Source organism: Camelus bactrianus, chromosome 6 (assembly GCF_048773025.1).
Source record: "Camelus bactrianus isolate YW-2024 breed Bactrian camel chromosome 6, ASM4877302v1, whole genome shotgun sequence".
Lineage (NCBI taxonomy): Eukaryota > Metazoa > Chordata > Mammalia > Artiodactyla > Camelidae > Camelus > Camelus bactrianus.
In genome coordinates, this window is record NC_133544.1 from 67,675,123 (window position 1) to 67,692,899 (window position 17,777).

The 17,777-nt window shown below is 34.5% G+C and overlaps 1 protein-coding gene across 1 annotated transcript in view; it reads right to left on the reverse strand.

The window, feature by feature from the left end:
- The window catches only part of AQR (aquarius intron-binding spliceosomal factor), an 85,535-nt gene that overhangs the window by 39,879 nt on the left and 27,879 nt on the right, over nt 1-17,777 (reverse strand). The window contains exons 14-19 of the mRNA XM_010965105.3: nt 15,140-15,242; nt 12,514-12,634; nt 9,483-9,624; nt 6,451-6,629; nt 3,051-3,218; nt 1,482-1,651 (exon numbers count right to left, since the gene is read on the reverse strand). Coding sequence (XP_010963407.1) covers nt 1,482-1,651; nt 3,051-3,218; nt 6,451-6,629; nt 9,483-9,624; nt 12,514-12,634; nt 15,140-15,242 — 883 coding nt within the window. The remainder of the gene's footprint in view (nt 1-1,481; nt 1,652-3,050; nt 3,219-6,450; nt 6,630-9,482; nt 9,625-12,513; nt 12,635-15,139; nt 15,243-17,777) is intronic.

The following is a 17,777-nucleotide window of genomic DNA, read 5'->3' on the forward strand; positions in this document are numbered from 1 at the left end:
GACTAATGCCAGAGAAATAACAAATATAAAGTCCTTCTAAAGTCAGGTAAATAACAAATATATAATCATCAGGTGTAATAAAGGCTGTGAGGAAAAATGAAGATAACTGAATAAAAAATGATGAGAAAGGGAGACGGTACTTTAGAAAACATTGTCAGAGAGGGCTTCTGTTAGGAGCTGACATTTAAACAGAGTTGCCCATGTAAAGTAAGGAAACAATCCATGTGGATACCTGGGAGGAGACTGTCTAGCTGGTGGAAACACCATGTGCAAAAGCTTGGGCTACTACCGAGCAAAGAGGTCAGTGTGACTGGAATGGCGTGAATTAAGAAAAAGTGTTAGAAAATGATTTTGGAGAGGCAGCCAGAGGACAGATAATAAAGGGACCTTTGGATTATGGTAACAATCTTCTACTGTGATGGGAGACCATTAAAGTACATGAACAGGGATACCAGGTTGTAACTCACATTCAGTCACTACATGGAGAATAGTGTAAGGGAGGAGCAATCAAGAATGGAAGCAGGGATGTGAGAGATGAAGGTGTCTGACACGTGGCATCAGCGGAGGTGGTGAGCCAGTAAGACTGACTGATGGATTGGATGTGGAAGACAACAAGAAATCAAGGATACCGTCACTGTTTTGCCTTCAACAACAGGGTGAGATGTGGAATAAATCCCTTTGTATGTGAGATTTTCTTCTTTTAATCGTAACAATGGGTTAAAAAGAAGGTAATAAAGTGATACTGCATAAGAAGCACTATTTTGGGGGAGAGAGAAAAGAAAGGAACTTGTGCAAAAGCTAGTATTTTCAAATGCTAGAATTGCTTAATGTTTAAGTTTTATAGTATAGTTTCAAATAATAATTTAAAAATCTTCCTCTACTCCTCTCCACAAAGTTATTATAGAAGTATAACTCTCTAATCCCCAAACTCCCTTTTTCCACTAATGAGTAAAATATAAATACAAAATATCATAGAGTAATTCAGAACCCTGCGGTTCCACATCTGTAGTCTTAAAGTAATTCGGAATATACCTACTTTTGATTTAAAAAAGAAGTCCTAGTATATATACAAGATCTTGTGGTAGCTCACAGTGAAAAAAAATGTGACAATGAATATATGTATGTTCATGTATAACTGAAAAATTGTGCTCTACACTGGAATTTGACACAACATTGTAAAATGACTATTACTCAATAAAAAAATGTTTAAAAGAAAAGAAAGGAAGTCAGTAAACAAATAAACAAGCAGTTCTCTACACCTCATACTGAGGCATAAACGGAGTAATATACAAAAAGCAAGGACAGATGCTGATCTTTAAAATAACAACAGGATTAACTGATATTTTAAGTTTCTAGCTTAAAAAGACAAAGATCATTATTTTATTAAATCATTTTTTTTTTTACCAGTATCTGTGTACTTGTGTCTTAAAAGTTATTCAAATTATGGCATAGTACTTTTAGTTACATAGCATAAAAATTACCTTGAAGTTATTTTCCTTTGGTTTTCTCCTCATTATTATGTTGAAAGTTTCATACACATCTTCTGCTCCATTCTGTATAGTACTGGTCATGTCTTGTTGATACTGGTTCGGATCCAGAAACACTCTAAATGTCCTTGACTCTCCTCTAAGATTGGGTCTGGGTTCAGGTCCTGGACATTTTTTTTAAAAGTTTGGTAAATGAAATATTCACTTTTCAAATATCCAAGTAAGTCAGTAGTATTCCTTTTCTCGAAATGATGAGTAAAATGTCCAGACTTATCTCCAGCCACTACCCCGACTAGAATGCCTTTCATTCATCCATTTCAAATTCCAAGAAGCTGAAAATATTTTCTCCTTTCTCTAAATTTTCACTATTTCTTCCCAGAAAGGTCGTGAGATGCCTACGACGCAGTGCCATGCACTGCAATTATTCGTATATGCCCTCAACTAAAACAGGGGCCTCAGAAATCAAGGAACCTAACTTGTGCCAGTTACACAGCTCCTACTACTGCCTCCACTACTGCCTCACACACAGTAAGCCCTCGGCTGATCACGCCTTTCGTCCTCCCATGTCTCATACCTAACATCGTCAGTATGAAGGAAAATTTCATACCCTAATGGCTAAAATCTCGGAAGCTTTATCTTGCCTTTTGCCCTCTCTCCTTCCTTTTCGTCTTAGACTTCCAACTCTTGCCCCATTATGTGGCCTTATGTTTATTTCACCTATCCTCCATTCCCTTCTCCTACTTTCTTTTATTCTAGTGTTTAGAGGAGCCTAATTATCAGCACTTCAGCAATGATGCGATCTTGAAATCACAGGCAGTAGAAGCTGATTCAAATTCTGAGAGAAAATCTGTAAACGAATTATAAAATAAGCACTGGGCATAGATGCAGTTATAATTTAATAGTAAGTATTACCCAAAAAGTCAGGACAACATAAGGAAGAATTTCAAAAAACCATCAGTGATAAGCCTAAAAAAAATCAAAGAGCTGACTAATCCTTTAAGGCAGTGTTTCCAAATGGGGATAATGCTGGCATCTTGGGCAAAACAATTCCTTCCAGCAGACAGTTGTGTTCAGATGGTTAGCATCGCTGGCCCCCATCCATCAAACACCAACAGCTCACCATTCCCTTCTGCGACCCCAGTCATTTGACAACGTAAATACCACCATATATTTAAAAAGACATGGTAGTGCTGTTCCCAGTTGAGAACAACCTGCTATCATGAATCAAATAAATAAAATTTAAAAAGGAAAAATTAGCAAACTGTATCATTGAACAACATCGGAGGTTTTTAAAAGCAGTATTGTAAAATATTATAAAGGGAAAAGTTTTAAATAAAGGCAGTTTTAAAAGATCCTGCCCAATGTCTAACACAGACGTTTAGAAACCATATTCAGTTATTTCTAAAAGTGCATGGTAGGTATATACACATTTTATGCATAATCCTTTGTGTCAGTTTAGTATATAAAACAGCTTAAAAAAATTACGGAGGATGCAAAACAGAAGAAAGGAAAAGAAATTTATCATTATGTACACAACTCTTTCAAAAATATAGATCACCATACCGTCTTCAATGACACGCCCTTTATCATCCAGCATGCCCTGGATTTCACAGCCTCTGACATAAACCAGGCCAACTTGCTCTATAAAAGGTCTCCTGCGGTCAAATTTGGTACCATAAGGTTTTGTGGGACGCACAGTAATTAAAAAGCATACATCATGCTTCCGAAGTCCTAGCAAAACAAGAAGACATTTTCGCTTATTTGAATGCTTTTGTTTTCAGTCTTTTGTTGGCAAATTCCCCTCCTCTTATTTTTGGAATGGAAATATAATAAGCATTGAAAATATCAGAGGTGATCAATGATTATATTTACATTGTAATACAATTATGGGTTTTTCTATAATCTTTAGTAATCAATGTTTGATAGCAATAATTAAAGTAAAAATTTCTCTAAAATTAGAAACCTTTATGCCATGAATACATTATTGAATAAGTCTTTCCAGTCATGCTACAGCTCCAAAACTGAATGCCTGTCATCATTCTTTTTCTAACATTCTTAATAAATAACCAAAAATATGGTTGGCATATAATCCACCTATATCATATTTAGCAGGTTTCTAATATCAGTTTAAACTATCTATCAGTGTCATTTCAACAACAGTCTAATTGTATTTCACCAAAGGAGGTCAACTCAAGAATAATTCATCCAGGCACAAAGCACTGTTCACAGAGCATCTTGAGAAGACAGCTGAATATATATAGTTTCAGTTGGCAGATGCTGAACTTTTTGTAAGTGAATGTCAAGAAGTAGGTGACTTGTGCCAAAGTCTGTAGTTTCTCAGTCATTAGATCAAATAATGGATTCAACTGGATTCCCAGCTCTATTAAAAGTCAACACAATGGAAGACAAGAGGCATAAAATCACACCACACACTGGGTATGCAATGTTACACCACTTATCTTCATTTTTAACCCCAATTCATTTTTGTTAGTTCTTATAGAGTATAAATGCAAATTTAAACAGTCTGCTTGCTCATAATCTTGGTAACAAGATATATAATGAAATCAAATCACAAATGTGAGTGTGTGGCTAATAGTATTAGCAACACTCTGGTATGTTTCAGTATGGAGTGGGGTTCAAGTGTACTAGAAATAATAACTCTGACTCATGATGATGGCTTGACTGTTTATTTTTCAACAAAATCTATGCAAAAAAGCAGGAGAAGAATGAAAACTAAGGGGTATTCTACTATATGAATTGTGCTGCTCATTAAAACTTCTAAGTTTTAGAGCCAAAGAAGTGGCCCCAAGAAGTAATTTAGTCCCTACCAATGTCACTTTTTGACATCACTGAGGGATACTGTGGGACGTCTTAGATCCACATTAAAATTAGCTATTTTATAATAAGCTCAACTCTCCTTACAACCATTTGCATTTACTCCATCCTGGCTGTGTCTTCTAGAGCAGAAGCCAATATTTCAATCTCATTAACTCTGTTTCCTTAATTTTAAATGGGGTAATGGAGAAGACAAGGGCCTAGCGTCACATCTTTTTGAAGGGACAAGAAGAATGTTTTATAGTATTTAGCTTAAACTCTTCAAACCTATTCTGTTTTTACAGGACAATATTCATTACTGTTTCCAGAACCCCTCTCTCATTTTTTATTTAGTTACTTTATCTGTGATCAGTAAGGGGCCTGAATTTTGGCTCTAGCCTCCCAGAAAACACTTTTCTCCCCACCACTCTTGTCCCACAATGCCCTACTGTTCCCTATATTGTCCATAAAAATGTACCCACTCTATTTCTTTTTTTTTAAACATTTTTTTTATTGAGTTATAATCATTTTACAATGTTGTGTCAAATTCCAGTGTAGAGCACTATCCACTCTATTTCTGATACTACCAGAGGTCTTTGCTTAAAAAAAAAGAAAGCAGGAAAAAAAAGGAAAATAAAAAAAAGACTTTGATGGCCTTCTGAATAGCAGTCTCCAATGTTATGGAGGTAAGGGGTTCAGAGTAATGCATCCTTTTTTTTTCTTAACACCACAAGGTAGGCTTGTCACCTGTCATCTATACATTTCGACAAAGGGCCTTTTTTCCCCCTCGTTTTATTTCCAGCCATCACTACTTCCACGGGGTGGTCAGTAAGTTATTTAAGTTCATTAACCACTATGTAAAACAGTGTTTATTTTAATCCCTCCTTAAGCTCCAAGGGGTAATAAATGTAAGAGCTTCTTCAGCAACTTAATGCCTTTCTCAAGATTCAGCAATAATAAAGGTACATGTTATTCTAGATGGGAAATGCACCAGATTGGAAAAATTCTGAAGGATAAAGGAGTCACAAAAACAATCTGTCACAAACTCTACTGAATACAGTGACTATTTGTTAAACATTTGGCCAGCTTTGCTGCTGGATTCCTTCAGAATTACTTGATGAATATATCATATAGTCCCTATGGCTATAAACAGCTATATCAAGAGCAATGATTTCTGAAAATGGATCCATTAAGGGACAATCCCTTTCCTTCTGGCATGTCAAGAAGGTGGAAGGAGATAAAATCTACCAGCTCCTGTTTCTCACAGCAGGGGAGCAAACATCCTTATAGACAGCTGAGAGAAAAATATGAAAGTGCCAATTAAAAATCAGTTTATGTGCCATTTCTGGCACAGGTGTTATTGATGTTTTAACTCCATTTGACTTAGTAACTTTGAACATATCCGCCTCTAAATAAAATTAATTGTGATATAGAACTACCATCCCTAAAATCTTGCTTAATAAAGAACAGGAAAAATAACTCAATTTCTCTGCAATTATTTATCCTTAAGTGCATCTGATTTCACTGATCTTTTAAATCTGACTTCCTCTCTTTGGTACAAATAAACTATTATTATTTCTTTCCCAGTTACTTTATTAGCTCCCTCTAAAGTCCTTCTGAGTTGGTCTAATTTTGATTTTGTATCTTTATTTTCTGCAAATTATATGCATCCCTATCCTCTTTACTTGGGCTGCTTTTATCTTTTAAAAATATCTATTTTCCTTACTTGCTCTGTATGTGGGCAAATTATATGTGAGTTTCCCCCCTCTTTTTTAGTAAACAAAAATACTTTTATTTTTTATATTGATTTTATAAATTCATAAACATCATCTTATCACACTTAAGATTTAGAATGCTCTCCCTTTCAGCTCTGCCAACTGCAACTTTCAAAACACTTTGATATGTGTGCTATTTTATGCTTTTATTAAAGTATTAAGGTATTTAATTATTCTTGTATGATCCTTGGTATTTTTACTACTAATAATCAGAAATCACTTGCCATTCTTTAAATGATTCTTTTATTTTGAAGATAAAATTAAGTTTATAAGAGTAACGTTTAGTGAAAGTGCTTTGCCAATGCTCTAGGTGAAAATCTATAAACTAAGAATGCAAAAGGTAACCCATACCACTTCTTGAAATACAAAATTACCTTCCCATTCATCTTTGATGTGATCCCTGACGTTCAGGTTGATGGTAACATCTGCACGAACTCTGGTTGGCCAGTTTTCACCTATGTTGGGTTTGGCAACCTCAACCACAGTGAAAGCCACAATAGGCTGGGCCATTCGCGCCCAACCACCAAATACTACACCGCCATACTCAGACTGCCTGGAAACCAAAGAAGTGAATGATTACTCAAACAAATAACTTTTTCCCAACTTCTGGACAAGCAAAACTGGTAACTAAATACTAGCTAAGCATGTATTCTTAAGTCCTAATATTGGCAACTCTTATTTCTAAACTTAAAAAAGAAAAAAATCCTTAAGTTCCAATATACAGGGAATGTATGTGGTGGGATGAAACAGGCAAACATGGTCCAGAAACGAAAGGGAAGTAAAGGAATATCTCCCACATCCCTGGAAAAAAAGCTAACTCTCTGTATGTAAGAGCTGAGCCATTTTGTCAAAGAATGAAGTTATACAGCATATTCAGTTTTATTTTATATTCTTACCCTTTTCTCCTCTTCATCAAGATATTCTCAATTGTTTATAGTTTATCTTATGTATTACAAGTATTTCTATACGGAGTTTCAAAAATGCTTTAGAACATTCTAGAATTTAAAAAATTAAAAATAAACAAATGATAATATCTATGCAAATGCTTTCTTTAGGGCATAATATTTAAATCATTTAAATGATGCTGCCATGGATGGTGGGGGAAGGCAGATAATCAAGCTAGTTGTAATAACTAGAACCATTAACCTCCAAATATGCATTCTTTCTGCTATTAGTGCTTTAGCTTTTACATTAAATAGTGTCCTTGGGAAATCTGTACCATAAAGACTGCAGCAACACTCTGAAACTGGAAGGTACTGCCAAAAATGACATGCTTGCAAAGATAAAGAAAACCTATATCCTAAGCAAAGTCTCTTATAAATAATAAAAAATTGTAAAACTTCATAACATCAAAGAGTGAAAAATAACTGAAAATAAAAGTTCTGCAATTCAATAACTTGGTTAGTGGTGAAATAATTTCTAAAAGGCATTACCTTATGTCTAAAAGCTTTTGTAATAACTGTCTATACCCTCCTTCTTTTTTCACAACTTTACTAAAATATAGTTTACATACCATAACATTCATTTGCTGTAAATATACAATTCAATACTTTTGAGTAAATTTACAGAGTTGTGTGTCCATCACCACAATCCAATTTTAGAACATTTTCATTATACATTAAAAAGATTTCCCTTGTCCATTTGCAGTCAATCTCTGTTCCTACGCCCAAGCAACCACTAATCTACTCTCCCCAGTACTGTTGCCCCTTTATAAAATCTACCTGCAACAAAAGGCGTTAAAAAACATAGATTTCTGACCCTCTTAATCTTAGCACAACCTCTCTTCTGCTGCTCAGTAGTTTCAGCAGCCTGAAAATGTGATGAGAACTAGGCAGTGAGCCCCCTTTTTCAGATCTTGTTATTTTTAACCATTTTCAATGATGGGCAATTAGGAATGAAAATTTAGAAAAATTTATCATCAAAAATTATCCCCCAAAAGTAACATTTTCTTCCCCTAGCAGAAAATAAGTTAAAAAATTACTTTATTAATAAACCATAAGAACTCTAAGTATTACTGCTTTATTTGGCATTTAAGTAAAAACATAAGGGAATTCTATTTGATGAACTGCTAGTTACTAACTCCCTACTCTGCAAAATCACCAAAATTAGGTCCAGAATCTGAGCATGCAAATGCAAGGTAACCATAAATTGTAAGGCAGCTTTCTGATCAAGCACTCCCCCGGGGTCCAAACAATGGGCAACAATTTCAGCAAAGCTGTGGGCAGAGATGATCAGCCAGTGGGTATACAAATTTCATAGTGCTAGCCTGCCTACTGACTCAACTGATTATTAAGTCAAAAATACTTTATGTTGTGTTTTATAGTCTCACCCAGAATAACTTTTCACATAATAATTAATTAAAAAATAGAACTGTGTAGAAGTGAAAAAAATAGATCATAATCACAGTGTGCATGTAGCTGTCTGTAATTAGCAAGGGGAGAAGCCTGGAACATACCTCAATCAGTTCACATTCAAAATTTTGTTAAGCTTTTCACATAGAATGCAGTCTAACTGTACATACAGGCGCATGGTGTGACACTAATGTAATGAAAATTCATTTTACAGAATTATTTTCCTCATTTATAGTCACTTGTGATCTATCACTTATCTCCATTAATTTCATACTTAGAATGAAATAGTGGATGAAGGGCATTTACCTGAAGTCAGTCACGTCTAAAAAGCAAAGCTAACCTTCACAAATCTTATAATGCAGAGCTGACTACAACAAATCAAAGTCTTTTCTTTGCTAAAGTAGTTCCAGACACAAGCTAGCAGGTGGAAAGTCAGTTTAGGCAGAAGAGTTCCTCAAATAACAAAACCTACTCAACAGGCCCTAGAGGTAAATGCTGATGATTTAGTCTCTTCAAGGCAATCTGTGGATGGAGGGCCAGGGAAGATTTTCCAGTGTTCCACTCCGTGCAGTGTTCAGCTATGCCCCTCATCTCCTGCCAGGTCCTCTGAGAGGCTGACTGAGACTAGTGGTGACAGCCACAAGAGCTGCTGGGGTAACAGAATACCCTTTATCAGAAGCTTCTCCTGGGACTTGAACTGCTTTGCCCTCGTACAGACCTGCTGGCCAGCCCATACCCTTTCCTCTTTACCCTTTTACTAATGCCCAACTCACTCCCTTCTGCATTTCTCCCTCCCACCCCACTCCCCAGAATAATGACCTCTCCTCCCTCACACTCAGCCCCACCCCCAAGTACCCAGATACATAATTTCTATTTTATCGCTTTGGATGTATCTAATTTACATAAAAAAGTTTCTCAAAAGAGTAAACATCTCATATTTTAAAGGGCATCTTCATGCCAGATATATTATTTCAGAATACACTTGTGAGGTTTCTGACAGATGGATGTCAGTCACTGTTGCTTCTCTTCATTGCAAATGGAACCAGTTTACCCACCATGGCTTCATTCTGCTGACACTATCCTCGATGTCCTGCCTAATTTCGTAAGTTGATTCCAAGCGGAAGAGATTGAAGTTCCTTAGGAGGTAATCATGAAGAGTCAAAAACTGCAAATTCAACTTTGGAAGAGCAAGACAACCTGAAAAGGAAAATAAAAAATAATATTTGAATTAGTTTTTAAATCAGACATCTGCTTTATGTATAAAAAAAAGCACCACAAATTTGGTAAGAATCTAATTTAATGGTGTCTAAAGTACAGCATATTTGATAAGGTCTTATTTTTAATTCCACACAGAAACTGAAACCAAGTTAACAAATGCCATCTATTAAGATTGGAAATAAAGGATGAATTCCATTAGTATATGTAATCTGCATATCGATGATTCATATGCAAACATTACTTCTAAAAAGTATTTAAAGATACTTAAAACACACACAGTCTCAAGTAGTTTAAAAAGTTCTTCCTTTACCACCTAATTTATATTTGGCAAATCTCAAAGTAAATAATGCTACCAGAAATATAGCCCATGACCAACTTTACCATGAAAACTGATTTGGAATATCACATTACACAATTCTATCTTCAGTGATCACTACTGTGGCTGTGAAGCTTTGCCCTTTCGCTAGACTTTAAGGATAAAACCTTGACTGTATGTTATTCCTCGAGTTACTTCCCTTCTCTGACAATATTAATGATCAATATTCTTTCCATTATCCTCATCTAACACTATTTCCCTTGCATACTAAGTACCCAAGCACTCAGGAGCAATAGCAAAAATGTTAAAAAGAGGAACACCTAAATACATTTTACTAGCACAACATATTATTTTCACCATCTCTATCCATAGTTACCAAGGAAATAATGCACCTAAAGTCAAGAAACATCAGTGTACAAAAATTTCACATCATTTATATCAGTAAACTCTGACTTATAATCTAATTCAATTTCTGTCAAGCCAGAAGATGAGGGAAAACATCTCCTTTTATAGCATACTTCCATTTAAAAAAAAAAAAAAAAGCAAAATATCTCTATTTTGTAACCCTCACTGGATTAACAAATCTAAGTGTTAAACAGCAATGGGAGCTGGAAGCAGCTTGCATCATTGTGCAGAATTAGCTTTGATCTCTGCCTGTTTCATAGCATCGAGCACTGGGCCCCACAAGCACAACTTCATCCATGGTCAATGAAGAACAATGGCAAGCCTTAACCACGTCCCTGAAAACAGCTGTATTACAGCCAAGCCATCTGGCAACTGATATTGTTCCAAAATACTTTCATTCTATGAAAGGTACAAAGACAAATCTTGAAAAGTAATTCTTTTCACTTAACTTCATTAATCATAGGAGTGAAAGAAAAGCAACTTTTTTTTATATTAAACAAAATATGTTTCAAACTCAGATCAGCATCACAGAATATTACCCAAAGCTCAGATATAGGACTGTTTTCATTTTTAAGGACACAAACTTTTAATTAAAAAGACAAAATAATCGTAAGTGGTATTTGCCTTTTAGGGACTGATTAGTCAAAGGATTAGATTCATACAAATATGGCTATAATGCTTATAGTATGAACAAATTAGCAAAGTGAGAAAACAATGCATTAACCACCATCAGAACATAAAAACATGAAGACTGACTATTCTGAAATCAGTACGATTTCAGTACTGTGGGTTTACAGGAATTATGGCTCCAGATAATGACTCTGAAGTAACAGTTTTTCTTTTAAATAAATATACCAATACTTATACTGGTGATGTCTTTAAAACAGCTATATTTCTTCTAATAATGGTACTGTTTCCAAAAACCTTCCAGAAATATTTTTGGAAATATGCCTTCAAAATGTGTCAGAATGCACTCTGGAATATACTCAATTGTGACAAATTCTCATCATTATAGGATAAGAAAAAGCATTTAGAAACAAATCTGTTGAAATAGGTAGGTGAACACACCATTTCGTTTTCTTTTCTTTTTTTTTTTTTGCTTTTTGTGGGGGAGGTAATTAGGTTAATTAATTAATTAATTATTATTTATTTGTTGGGGGCTTTGGGGATTGAACCCATGACCTCCTGCATGTTAAGCATGTGCTCTACCACTGAGCTATACCCTCCCCTCAACACACCATTTCTTGATGTTACTTGATGTCACCAGCCTGAAATGCAATCACCTAAAGAGAAATAAAACAGGCATCTCTGGTTGTTAAAAAAAAAAAAAAAAGGAATACCATTTCAGATCAAAACTAAGGTTTTATACCAACTAATGTCAACATCTTTATTTTGGTGGTCATTAACTGGCTCTGTAAGGAGTTCAGAAGAGCCTCTGAAAAAGGCTTTGAAAAATAAAACACTACCAAACAGAACCTATTACAATGACATAATAAAAGCTACACCTCCTGTATTATTAGGTCTCCTTAGAACAATTTTATTGCTTTATGGTCATATTTTATACAGGATGATACAGACACACACACATACACATTAGGGCATAATTAAATTTAATAAAAATCCTTAATGTTAAATATTCAAAATACTGAATAGTTTCTAGCTTCTAAAGTTGAACTTGAGGGTACTAGAAAATTACCCTAAAATATATATTAGATAGGAGTATGTTCAGTCACATGTGATGAACTCTAAACTCAGTTTCATGTTACATCTGAATACTGTACTTCTTTTTTGTTTTAAATTGAAGCATAGTCAGTTTACAATGTGTCAATTTCTGGTGTACAGCATACTGTTTCAGTCACACATATACGCAGACTTGCTTTAATATTCTTTTTCATTATAGGTTACTACAAGATATTGAATATAGTTCCTTGTGCTATACAGAAGGAACTTGTTTATCTACTTTATATACAGGAGTTAGTATCTACAAATTTCAAACTCTCAATTTATCCCTTCCTGCCCTCTTTCTCCACTGGAAACTATATGTTTTCTATGTCTGTGAGTCTGTTTCTGTTTTGTAAATAAGTTCATTTGTGGTTTTGTTTTGTTTTGTTTTTAAGATTCCTGAATACTGTACTTCTTTACCATACCTTCTCCAGAATAGTACTCGGTTGGGACAATATTTTCATCCCATATAATTTTCTCAGTTGGATATAAAGGCATTTGGTTCAACTGCTGAATCTGAGAAATTCGACGTTCATGACGAGACACCTAAAAGGAACAGGTTTAGAAAGAAAGTTAGAACCATATTTTTTTAATCAAAAATAATTTATGGAGAAATTCATCATAAAGTATGGAACGAGAAATTTCATGTCTTTCAGTTACTGTGGTACTTGACAAGATATATTTTTTTCCTTTTTCCATTTTTTCCATAAATCAAAGAAGAAAGAGGTAATAATCATGATGGGCTTTGGAATCAGACAGATCTGAGTTCAACTCCCAGTACCTCTACTTATGAGCTACGTGAAAGCTGGGCAAGTTACTTCAACCTCCCTAATCTTAGTTTCCTTTTCAGTAAAACAGATTAAACTGCCACTCCCTTCTTGGGAATCTTATCAAAATGAAATGCAATATTGTAAAATAGTGTCAAAGTGCCCGCCACATGCCAACACCTTAGAAACCACAGCACAAAGCATCCAGCAACGGAAGAAAAAACTGGGAGCCCTAAGTCCTAGGTTACAGTTTTCATTCTTGCACTAACCAGCTAAACAACCTGGGTAAGTTTATTAGTAACTTGGCCTCAGTTTTTTTTGTAAAATGAGAGAGTTGGATTTGATGATCTCTATGTACTCCTCCATTGTTAATATTATAGTGATCTACCTCAAATACAGAAATAAGCTTTTACCTAATTAAGAGATGCTAAAATAATGATGTATCTGGAAAATGTGTCACATTCTTATCAGTAGATAGTATTGTTTTAGGAAAGAAGATAGTGTGATATCATCTAAATAATACACATATTTCAACTTTTTTATCATAATTTGGTTGGCTATTAGAAGAATCCAAAGCCTGAGAAAATCCTGTAAGATGAGGAGGAAATGAAAGATAATGCTATAGTGCTATAAATTTTTTAAATTGTTTTCTTTTGGCATAACTATTTACATTTTGAGGATGAAGTCTTAGCTACAAGACCCTAAAAAGCATAGACAGGATCAATTTTATACTCAAACCTGTTTTCCATTAGAAAGATCCTTGGAAAAAATCCTCATTTCCTTCTATAGTAAGGATTTATTATTAATCCCCAAAACCTGACTTACCAGAGAAGATTTTACGTTGTCAGAAAACAGGACAAGGAATTTTTAGAAAGCATTTGCAGCCAGAGACCATGAAGTGATTTATAAGAAGGAAGGCAAAGATAGTGACTGAAGATATACATTTCATGTAAGTAAATATATCAATAAAAAGTATTTTCCATACTTGAGTTTATTTAAAACCTTTCCCATGGATTTCTCTCCAAATGGCACTTAAACACCTGTCACTAGGCTTAAAACACCTGCTGCAAATAGTTTCCTGTAACGATCCCAAAACAAGCATATCATCTTCCCCTCTATAGTAAGGAACTGTATTTTATACCCTACATTAGAAATATTAGCTTGAAATATGTCACAAAACCATGTGCCCATTATTGTTCCACATGTGTAAAAAAATGTATATACACATCCACATAGTGTATGTTTGTACAGGTATAAAAAAAATGTCTCAAACCTATAAACCCTCAGGAAACAAAAAATTAAAGTAAGCTTTTTTTTTTTACCCATGAGACTGGCAAAACTGGGACAACCTGTAACATCCAATGCTGATAAGAACTTAAGGAGACATGCGCTAGTACACTGTTGATGGGAACGTACAGCTTCTGGAGGATGGTTTGGCTGCAACTTTTATCTTTTAAATAAGCACATGCTTCAATCAGATAACTTCACTTCTAAGTACCTCTCCTAAATGTCCACATATGGGCACAAAGAGGCGTGTACAAGGACTGCATCATTATATGTAATAATGAACCTTGCAAACAACCTAAATATTTATACAGGGGTATGGTTACATACTCATCCACTTAAGAGTTACTTTACAGAATATGGGATATCCCTTCCCCTCAATTTTTCTATGAACCTAAAACTGCAGTTAAAAAAAAAATAAAACTTCACAAAAACCATATTAGTTTGAGAGTTAACGATCAAACTAATACTCACTTCCTAAAATGGTTGAGAAATCTCATAGCATTCTCAAACCACAAAGTCAGTGATAACTTTATTTCTAAACATTCCTGAGTTCTCTAGTGAGAAAGGTATAGCTTAATGGTCAAGATACTATATTTCAATAATAACTTAAAAATAAATATATAGATAGATGTAAGTAAATCTGTATTATCTCTGTGTGTATGTGTAGGTATAACTTATCTCTTAAAGGCAAGAATGGTGTCGGCCATCTTTGTACCCACAGAGCCTGAATCCAGTACCTGACACAGATGTTGCTCATAAATGTTTGCGTGGAATGAATACATGCCATAAAGCAGTTTTATGAGGCAAGAGACTTGAAAAAAGAAATCTAAGAGATGGAAAAGAAATCTGACAAACTCAAAGGACGATATAATGCCAAAACAGGTAGGAATTACTAACTCTAAAGCCCAGAAAAAAATCTGTACCAATCTACATCTTTAAGAATGATTCAGAAAGTCAGGAAAACCATATGCAAATTTCAAAGAACATTAATATTTACCAGTAATTCTAAAAGAAATTCTTTATCAAAAGTTGTGTCTTCACCTTTAGGAAGAGTGGGTAACAAGCAGAGGTACGATGCCACCTCGTGGAGTGTATTTGAACTGCAGAATAAAGAACATTCAGGTCAGAGTATTTTATTCTTACAACGTATTTTACTTCATTTTTAAAAAGTAACTTTACAGATTGCTTAAAGTTTTACTTAGAAAATATAATCCTATGGTATGAGCAGAAAATATATGAAAACAGCAATGAAAATTAAGTTCCTAATACAGAATTCTCAAAGTGTCTTCTGCAAACTTCTCATGTGTCCTTGAGATCCTTTCAGGGAGTCTGCAAGGACAATACTTCTTCATACTAACAGCAAGACATTATCTAGTCTTTTTTCACTGTCTTTACATATATAGGGACAGTGCAAAAGCAATGGTGGGTAAAACTGGTGACATGGATCAAGACAGTGACACCAACCCATACTACAAGAGGTCATAGCATCCTCACTACCACACATAGTTATAAAAAAAATAATTAAAAATAAAAATGCCAGTTTTGTATAAAAATGTCCTCGATAAAAACAGCAATTATTAATGTTATTAAATTTGGACTTGGGTAACTGTTTTATAAAAATGCTGTGACAGAATGGGAAGTACACATTTTGCACACAATTTTTACTTGAAGGGATGACTGACAAACTATGGTTATTCACACTTGAATAACAGCAAAAAATCTGAACAAAATAAACCTGTAACGTTAAGGAAAAATAACTGACAGTATTTGTTACAAAGATAAAATGTGAATTTCTGAATGAAAAACTGGAGTTTTGAAAAACTTGCATTTGCCATTGTGAGTGTGACAGCCTTCCACTACTTAAATACAGTTTCATCAGTCCCCAGGTTCCCTCAAACTCTCTACCCCAGTCCCTGGGAGCCACTAATCTGTTTTCAGTCTCTATAATTCTGCTTGACTAGAAGCCCAAATAAATGGAATCATGCATTATGTAGCCTTTTGTCACTGGTTGCTTTCACTCAGCATAATGCATTTGAGATTCACCACACTGTTGTGTGTAACTGAGCTGGTTCCTGTTTATTGCTGGGTAATATTCCATTATACAGATATATCATAATGTGTTTATTTACTTACCAGTTGAAGGATATTTGTATATTCCAATTTTTGACAACTATAAATAAAGCCATGACATATATTTCTGTACAGATTTTTCTGTGAACACAAGTTTTCACTTCTGTTGGGTATGACTGTGAGAATACTAGATCATACAGTAAGTGCACGTTTAACAGCGCAAGAAACTATCAATTTTTTCCAAATTGGCATTACCATTTTGAATTCTCATCAGCAATGTATGAGAATTCCAGTTGTTCCACATTCTTGTCGAGTCGATACACTTGTTTTTATAAATAATTCTTAAGTACATAATGGTTTCTCATTATGATTCAAATTTGCTTTTCCTTAATGACTGATGATGTGTAATGATGCTAGTCATCTTTCTACAATCTTATTGAAGTCTATGTATCTTCTTTGGTGAAGTTATCTGCTCAAATCTTTAGCCTTTTGTTTTTTTTAAAGTTGTTTTTTTTTTATCACTGAGTTCTAGATTTCTGGACACCAGTCCATCATTGGATATGTATTAAGCCAGTATTTTCTCCCAGTTTGGGGCTTGCCTTTTCATTCTCTTAACAATGTCTTTTAAATGAAAGTTTTAAATTTTGAGGAAGCCCAATTTATCTACTTTTTTCTTTTATGAATTTGTGCCTACAGAAATCTTTGCACAAAGCATAATCATAAAGATTTTCTCCTGTATTTCCTGTAAGTTTTAGATTTGATATTTAGGTCTATAATTTATTTTGAGTTAATCTGTGCATATGCTGTGAGGGACGGGTGTAGTTCATACTTTGCATATGGATGTCCAATTGTTCTGGCACCGCTGTTGAAATTATCCCTTTGCGTTGCCTCGGAACCTTAGTCAGAAGCCAACTAACCATATATGTGTGGTCTGTTTCTGAACTCAACTCTGTTCCAGTGACTGTATGTCTACCCTGTTTTCAATACCATAATGCCTTGATTACTGTAACTTTATAGAAAGTCTAGAAATTAGGTAGGGGAAATCTAACTCTGTTCTTTTTCAAAGTGGTTTTGGCTATTCTAATTCCTTTGCCTTTCCATACTAGTTTTAGAATAAGCTTGTCATAGTCTATAAAACATCCTGCTGAGGTTCTGACTAGAATTAAATTGTATCTACTGATCAATTTGGGCAGAACTCATGCCTTAACTGAGTCCTTTCATCCATGAGCAAGGCATATCTCTTCATTTTAAAAAATCAGTTCACTTTAATTGCACAGATTTCCTTAACATGGTTTCAGAACCACAATGAAACTAATTTTTAAGAAATTACCACTTGTCAAGTTTTAATATGTATCAAAGAAGAATATTCCTAAATACTTGAAAAAGCTATTAAAATGCACTTCCCTCTGTGTAAAGCTGGATTTTCTTCATTTACTTCAGGCAAAATAACATCTCACAACAAACTGAATCCAGAAGCAGCTCTGCAAATCTAACTGTCTCTAAATAAGCCAGATATTAAAAACATTGGCAAAAATGTAAAACAGTGCTGTTCTTCTCACTAATTT